At 57.8% G+C, this 8510-nt stretch overlaps 1 protein-coding gene across 3 annotated transcripts in view; it reads left to right on the top strand.

Moving 5' to 3' along the window:
• Positions 1-8225: 8225 nt before the first annotated feature.
• LOC104868289 overlaps positions 8226-8510 on the top strand; it is a 4204-nt gene continuing 3919 nt past the window's right edge. For 2 of the 3 annotated variants that reach the window (XM_010633002.2, XM_010633001.2), the window contains exon 1: positions 8232-8298. In XM_010633002.2, coding sequence (XP_010631304.1) covers positions 8291-8298 — 8 coding nt within the window. In that variant the 5' untranslated portion in view covers positions 8232-8290. Of the gene's footprint in view, positions 8299-8510 lie in introns of all 3 variants that reach the window. The other variant, XR_781997.3, reaches the window with a different exon arrangement.

Here is an 8510-nt window from a genome sequence, read left to right as displayed (position 1 = left end):
GGACCCGGCGCCGGTGGGTGCCTGCTCGGGCTCGGCCGTGTGCCACCGCCACGCTCTCCAGCCCCCTTCGCCCCCACCTCAGCCAACTTCCCACCCTCAGCAGTGCCTGGGGGAATGGGCTGGGCTGCATGGTCCTGGCCTCCTCCCGTCCTGGCCTGTCCCGGGGCTGCCTGACAGCCCCTCCCAGAGCAGTCCGGAAGGGACAGACCACCAGAAACCCTGTTTACACCACAGACAGTGAGACAAGCCAGGCCCCAGAGGACCCTGCTCTCTCTCTCCCCAACCCCAGGTCGCCTGCCTGCGAATTCACAGTGGGAGTGGGGCCCGGGGGAGAGGGAAATCCAGGGGCAGACAGAGGACGGTTACACAACCAGGCCACCAAACTGCAAACCACCCGCCCTTCAGGGAGGGAGCATGGAGATCAGACGGCTCTGTTCTCCAGGGGCAGCCCGGGAGAGAAGGCCTGGAGAGGTGAGAGGCACCCACCCGAGCCTCCCTGGACACTGCCCTCCCAGGCCTCTGGGGGAAATAAAGGAGGGGCCTCCCTCCTCTGGGGGGCAGAGGCTGCGACCTCCCTGAAGGGCAGGTGGGGCCCGGGGGTTTCCTCCGGGGCACAGGCTCTGCGCCCCCACCCACGCTCCGGGGCCCCAGGGTAACCCTCGGACTTGGGAATGCAGGTGGGAAAGGCTCCTCGTATCTTCTCCTCCTCTTTCACTTGTCCCAAACTGCCCACTGCAACTCGAAGTGCTTAGGAAAACGGACCGTGGTGCCACTGCAGAAATCACGTAAAAGGATGGGCACGCAAGATTTCACTGCTGTGGACACCATCACGACACAGAGTCTGCCTACGCCAGCACTGATGGCCACATCTTGGGAGCTTTGCTGCTTTCTGAAGAGACCCATTGCCTTCATAGCTTAGGGTATGGAAATCATCCAAGCACTTTGGCCAGGCCAACATTTTCGTCTCAGGACAAGGACGGCTGGAAGGTGGCCAGGCCGCCTCAGCCCTTCACTCAGCTGGTTCCCCAAGAGCCTGTACCCACGCGGAGGGGACCATCCAGGCCAAACACTAGGCACAAGACCCAGGCTGCCTCTGAGGTACCAGCTCTTGGCAGTGGGTGGGCTATCTCGTCCTTTTGCCTGTTTTGCTGCGAAACTGTTCTTGAAACTCTTCCAGAGTAGCTCTGGGGAATACGCATATCTCCGCTGTTTCTCACGCCAATAAAAAGTTACAAGTCTGGCTGCTTCTGGGAGCTGGAATGTCAGGGCAGGCAGATCAGGCGCCAGGTGCACCCTGGTGGGAGGGGACCCGCCCGGCAGGAGGGAGGCGGCCCTTCCTGCCCAGTGCTGGGGTGGACATGGTGGACCCAGGGTCCTCACTCCCACCACATCGCCCGTACCTTCCCAAATCCCCAGCAGCTAACACTACTTCAGGATGGGGGTAAAAGGCAGTCATTCCTGGCCCATCAATTCAGAGGCCAATCAAGTAAATCTGGGGTTAGTGTGGAAGGCTGGAACCTTCCCAAGTGGGTCCTGACCTCTGAGGCTTTGACCTTTGTCCCCAAACAGAGTCTTTCTTCCAGAGTGCTTTGCTATGCAAGGAATTCTGCAACAGTTAAAAAAAAAAATCCCCCAGATTTGCCAAGTTCTGGTTTTCTCTGGCTGAGCTGGAGGAGCCAGACCCCAGCGAGAGCTCCCTCTTCCTCTCTGAGCAGCCTGTGGAGCCACTCCGGGAGCCAGCCTCCCGCTCAGACCCAGCTGCTCAGCCCAGCCTCCCCAGCCCTCTTCAGAAGGGGTCAGAGCAGCCCCTGCCCAGCTAGCCCAACCGTCCTCCCCTGGGTCCACCTTGTTCCCACCAGCCTGGCCACTGCTAGCCTGTCCCGAGGTGGGCTCGGGCCTTGGTCCTTGCTGAAGCCTTTGTCAGGGCCACAGCACAGCGAGTGAGAGGAGGGACCAAAGCCAGCATCTGGATCCCCATCCTGACTCCGGCCTGCTCCCCTGGACTTCAGCCGATCTAGGAACCTTCTGTGCCTGACCCTGACCTGCACCTAGCGGCGATTAGTGAAGAAACCAAGCCCACACTGCTTGTGCCCACCCTGCGCCCAGGAAGCACTTGCTGAGTCCTTGCTGTCACCTGGCCACACTGCCCCATCCTCTTCCCTCCTTGTTCCCCTTGTGGAGCAAAGCCCACAAGGCTCAGGCTGCCTCACACTGCCCACCACAACCCTGGGAGGAACAAGCAGGAACCGGAGCGTTATAAGCAACAGCCCAGGTAGAGACAGAGAAGAGATGCTGCTCAGGCCTGTGTGCAGAGCCCGCTGAGAGCTGGTCCTGCTGCTTCCTGGAGGCATTGACCCCTGAGACCGGAAAAAGCAAACTCCAGGCAGGAGGACCAGCTCTGTCCCACTCGGCCCTGGAAGCCGTAGCTGGAGAGGGGCCGGGGTAGGGGTGGGAACCTGGGCCATGTCCACCCTCCTGGAGGTCACAGAAGACCCCAGGCCAGGGCCACAGGGTCAGGAGAGCTGCAGGCTCCCCTGTGGTCCCTTCGCACCTCGGGGGGGATAAGGCAGCTGGGGCCCCCAACCTTTCCAGTTCTGAGCTGAAGGGTTACTGGGAGCCGAGATGGTAAGGAGCCAGCTGACCATGATGTCCCGACTGGGCTGGAGACCGCACCGTGCGTCCTCCTGGTCACCAGCGCTGGCCTGCACAGGGCCTGCTGGGAAGGACAGGTGGACACAGCCGAGGCTGCAAGCAGCTCAGGCTGAGGATCACTGGGCCCAGCAGGTGCAAGCCTTGGGCTCCCTCCCAGCAGCAGAAAGAGTAACGATGGTGATAAACAGAGCTGCGCAGAGCCCACATTTCAGTGGCTCTGCACTCCGAGTCCCTCCCTGGGCCACCGGTGCTGTAGTAAACGTGACTGGACCAGAGCCCCGGCCCTGGCCTTCGGGGTACTGTCCAGCATGGGAGGAAAGGTGGGGCCGACCCTGACGCTGTTCGCTGACCGGCCCAAGGCAGAGCCCTCTACAGGACCAGAAGCCAAAGAGGCCCCAAGCCCCTGCTGTGCTAGCACGTGGTGCCCAGCATCCACTGCCACACAGGCTCCAGAGGACGCAGGATGGGCTGAACAGAAACTCCAGTCCTGCCCAGCTTTGTACAGAAGACAGGTGATAAGAAATAACCAAAATAAGGGCCAAGGATTAAACTCAGTGGTGCCACAACCTGCCTCACAAGCACAAGGTCCCTAGTTCAATCCTCAGTACCCACCCCCGCAAAAAGAGTATCTACTTAGAAATAACCAAAATAAAATAAGTCAGATTCCCTCAACTGTGCGGGGGGAAAAAAGAAGAAACCAAGCAGGGTAAGTGGCCTACAGAGGGGTGGTTCTGTCACCTTTCAGAAGAAGTCACAGGAAGAAGCCAGGCTGCAGCAGAGACCCCGTCCTCAGCCACGCGTGACCCTCGGGGCTCTGCTCTGCGCTCAGCAAGGCTTTCCAGGACCCAGCAGGTGTCTCCACCAAATGGCGCCGAACGGCAAGGAAGCCCCACATCATGGAGCCTGAGCACCAAGAGGGAGAAGGAGGCGGCAGACGAGGGCTAATTCAGCCAAGACCATGTGAGCAGAGGACAGGAGAGAGGCTGGGGCCACGGGCTGGGCCGCAGGGGCCGGAGCCCGTGGAGGGCGTCAGGCATCCAGCCGAGGACATTCCGGGCATAGCTCGTGGCAAACGCAAATGCCTGGCCGGCTGCAGACCACAGGGCTGGGTGAGGGGAGAAAGGCAGGGTCTGGAGGTGGAGGCCCAAGGGCCTGCAGACACTGATGCTTCCAGCCGGCCCATCTTGGAGCTGTGACCAGAAGAGAACGACGTGTCCAGCACAGGAACAGGGCAGCCAGTTAGGGAGAAGTGGCCATGTCCAGGTGGCTCCAGTGGTGGCGGTGGAGATGGGAAAGTGACCAGGCTGTGGGCATGGAAGCTGGAACCCACAGGAATCACTAATGGCATCTCAGACGTAAAAGACAAGGAAAGACAGGAGCGGTGGTACAGGGCTGTAATCCCAGCACTTGGGAGGCTGAGGCAGAAGGGTTGCTAGGCTTGGCTATCTAGAGAGATCATCTCAAAAACAAAAAGAGAGAGAGAAGAAGAAGAAGGCTAGGGATGTAGCTCAGTGGTGCTGCACCTGCCTACAAGTGCAAGGTACTGAGTTCAATCCCAGGTACCAAAAGAAAAAAGAAAAAGAAAGAAAAGAAATTTACACTGAAAAAGAAGAGGAGTCCTGAAGGGTGTCAAACTCTAACCAGTAAAGTGACAGAGTTCCCTGCTGGACAAAATGGCCCTAACCCCACATCCTAAATGGCTCTTCCCAGCAGATAATAAATCACTTCAGGGAAACAAAGCCACAAAGCTCTCCAACTTCTAGTCCTTCCCTCCGGGAAATTCAATCCTGCCAATGGATTTAAACCTCACCTCTGGCTGCTGCCAAACATCTACCTCCAATACACCCTCCTTACCACCCCTTGCACATATAAAACCTCACCCAGCCAGCCCCTGACGCTGCTCTTGCCATTGTCTGAGCCAGCCCAGTACCCTGTCCCCCTAATAAAAGCCTAGTTTCAGGTGTTCGTGTCTCCAGCTCAATTCCCATCCTCTCATAAAGAAAGCGCAAGGTGGTCACCAACACAGGTGCAACAGACAGAGACACCAAGGCACAGGCTCCACTCACTGAAGGAGACCAGAAAGCTAACCTCCTGGCACAGGGGCCAGAGCAGGAGTTACTGGAGGTTGAGGGGAGGGACAGAAAAAACTAAGAAAGGCTTTCAGGGCCTGGAAAAGGTGCTGAGTGGGTCCAGGGGAGGACGCGGGGACAGACACGACCCATGCACAACACACACATTCAGAAAGCACAGGCACCCATCGTGCTGTGTGTCCTGAGCACACACACAGACCTACCATCTGCTGGCACACACCCGGGGGGCACCACTGGAGGCAGCAGTGGGAGAGAATTTCTCCAGGCTCAGGCCCCAGTGTGTAAAGCACATCGTGCACAAGGACAGCGTCTGATCTGCACCCCACTGCTGCAGGGGGAACCAAGGGAAGCAGGAGCAGGGAATTGGGCCAACTTTCAACTCGCAGCAATCCTCCTGCCTCAGCCTCCCAAGTGCTGAGGTTACAGTCACATACCACCACACCCGGCCTCATCAGTTCCTTCTAAAACCAGGTGGCAATCTCACAGGTCAGTCCATTGGCACAGGCCCCACAAGGTCTTACAGAGTCATCAGTAAAGCACAAAAGAGAAGTGGTCCCTGAGCTTTCCCTGATGGAGGCAGTCTCACGTCCCCATGAGAGTCTCCACGTGGAGACAGCACATGCTGGGCAAAAGAGGCAGGGCGTGGAAGAGGAGGGGACTGGACAGGACAGCCAGGGAGGCCAGAGAGCAGAGGCAGACACAGAGGGTTGGGCGCTGTGGGAGGATGGTGACACTGACTCGTCTGGCTGTGTGGGGACTCCGCAGCCCGCACAGCCCGGGCCACATGGCCAGGCCCTCAGGAGGGAGAGGCCAGTGCCTGTGGAGGCCTGGGTCCGAGAGCGAGCAGGTTTGGGACCCAGGTGGCCACGCGTCAGGACTCTGGGAGCTGCAGCCTTCATCCCACCCACAGCCGAGGCTTGCGCTCCAGCTTCTGAATCCCAGTCTCAGAGCGCTTGACCCAGAGCCACCCACGAGGCGCCTTGAAGCTCTGCACTGATGCCCACAGCCATGCAAGCTTCTCCACAAGGAAACCAGGGTGCTCCATCATCGCTTTAGGGCCAAATGGCCAAGGCCCCAGCAGGTGATGCTGCCTTCTTCTCCGTGCCTGGCTCCTCACGGGTGCCCCAAGTCCTGCATGGGACTGGGCGACATGGAGCAGAGGATGGGTGTGGCCCCAGGCACCTCTACATCCTGTGATGCTTAGTGCTGGACTCAGCGGCACAGAGAGGAGCGATGTGCTGGGAAGGCACAGTGGAGAGGCCTGCAGCCATCCCCAGGGTCCAGTGCACCCTGGCCAGGAAGCCGTGCACCTGCAGGGACAGGTGGGTCCTCAGACATGGCCAGTGGGAGCCAGTGGGGCGGGAGCAGAGGGCCACATGAGGCAGAGGCACAAAGATCCTCAAGAAGCCACAGTCACGTGGACTGGGGACCCAAAGCACTTGCGGTGGCAGGGATGACAGTGCCACATGGGAAACGGCAGGTGCCGAGACTGGAGCTGATCACCACGGCACTGGGCACGACCTTCACCCGGAGGCTAGAGGTGCCCCTGAGGGACTCACAGGAAGGAAGAGCAGGACCTGAGCTCTGGCTTCAGATACTGCATCTCACACGTCTACCCTGAGGAGCTCGAGGGCACAGGCATGAGCTGCTGTGGGAGCCCAGGGGCCTCCGACACAGGGGATGAGCTTTCTGCAGGTTTGTCGTCCACAGATCCATCCCTGTCCCCAAGGCCTTTGCAGTCGGGAGAGAAGGCGCAGTGGGCGTTGAAGCACAGTGTGGAAGGGAGGGGGTTTCTGCAGGGGGTCCCTGGTTACGGTCCTCCGTCTAGCACCAAGCAGCAGGCAGGGGGACATGTGTGGGGACACGGCGCCCCCAAGGCCTACGTGGCAGATCTCCAGGCCAGGTGTCCCTACGCCAAGGGGGTCCCAAGTCTGTGCCAGGTGTCCATCCAGTCTGGAGGACCAGGTGCTGAAGTTCCTCAGGAGAAATAAACTGGAGCTTGAAAAACAAAGTCAGGAGCTCCAATCCCACACAGCTGGGCTTTCTGACTCTGGCAGGTGGTCCGTGCTCCCATCCCGATCTACAGGGGACACAGGTTGCTTTGTTTTCTTCCTCAGAAGCCATGAGCCACCTCCTCACTAGACTTTCTCCAGGGTAGAGAGATCTAGAACTTGTCTCTGCACCCCAGAACCAGTGCAGGCGGCAAATAATCTGGAAATGTTTGTGACTCGGGGAGATGGGTGACGAATGAAAGAATGAATGACAAAATATTCCTTCAGCTGAATGATACTTCCATCTCTTTAACAACCGATGGCATGACAGGCCGTGGATTTAGCTCAGTGGTTCTGCCGCCTGCCTTGCAAGCACAAGGTCCCAAGTTCAATCCCTGGTACCAAACAAACAAACAAACAAAACAACCAATGGCACGAAACCCTCCAAGGCTCTTAAAAAGTGTACAGAGGTCAGTCCCATCCCAGACTCTTCTTGGTCACAGTTTTTTTGGGGGGGCTACAAATTTTTAAAAACTTTAATAGATTTTAATCAGACATGAATTATTTTACAAAAAACAATCTTGCTTTTCCCAGAACGGATTTGCTTGCTTGCTTAAGCGTTTGACAATCAAACTGGGCGTGGTGGCACACATCTGGAAGTCCAGCATTCTGGAGGCTGAGGCAGGAGGATTGTCAAGAGTTAGAGGCCAGCCTGGGCTACATGGTGAGTTCAAGGCCAGCCTGAACTGCATAGCCAGACCCTGTCTCGAAAAACCAAAAAGAAAAATTTTGGACAACTCTTCCTTTGGTCTCAATTTATTGTTTTCAAATGAATCTCAGAATGAGGGCAAGTAACCGCAGAGAAAAGAACATTTTTGCCTTCAAAAGCAGCGATTCACCTTGGGGATGTGGTTCAGCGAGGCCACGCCTGCTTGGCAGGTTCAAGGCCTTGAGGCTGACTCCAGGTACCAGGAGAAAGAAATTCAATCAATCCGAAGCAAAGACCCAGTGGTCACGGCACATGCTGCATCAGCACTTCACTGTGCCCCTGACAGCACCTCCGCTCTGGAGACACTTCACACCAGAGGACACTGAGGCACAAAGGCTCATGCCCCGGGCCCTGAATCACACAGTAAGGCAGAGGCAGAGCGCGGGGACCCAGTGTACACTCTGACCCAGTAAACCCTCTCTCGCAGGTGCCAGACTGTGTGAAGGAACAGGAAACGAACTTGGTTCGCTGACACGACCCAATCAGACCAAATGCCTCTCTGCTGCAAATACAAAAAAACCCCCACCACCTTCCAACCTCTGCACCGGTCAAGAACAGAAGAGAGCCGGATGCTATCCGATGGGGTGGTCCCTCCTCCAGCTGCTCCTGCAGAGCACAGCCACCTGCGGGAAACCTGGGGCGGGCAAGGTATGAGCAGGACCCAGCCTGGGCGGAGCTTCTGAGGCCCAGACCAATGGAAGCCCGGGCAAAGAGCAAGCCCAGCTCCTGCCCAGGAGTTCAGAGCGGACTGGAGGGGAGGCTGGGCCGGCACAGGCGGTCACAGGCGGATGAGAAGGTCAGTGGGGAGAGGGGAGGCTGCGCCAGACCTGTAACTGTGTCCCCAGGGCAGGGCGGAGGAACCTGCACTGTCCTACAGAGCATCTCCAGGACGCATTTTTGGGGCAGCAAGCTGATTGGGGATGTTCAGCACAGAGGAGGGTGCAACAGGCTTGGGTCAGAGGAGCTTCCCTTGTACTATCTGAATTTTTACAAAAAAAAAAAAAAAAA

This window comes from Fukomys damarensis, unplaced genomic scaffold (assembly GCF_012274545.1).
Source record: "Fukomys damarensis isolate Sample0158 unplaced genomic scaffold, DMR_v1.0_HiC HiC_scaffold_27, whole genome shotgun sequence".
Lineage (NCBI taxonomy): Eukaryota > Metazoa > Chordata > Mammalia > Rodentia > Bathyergidae > Fukomys > Fukomys damarensis.
The sequence above is the reverse complement of the archived record's forward strand: the minus strand, read 5'-3'. Positions and strand labels throughout refer to the sequence as shown.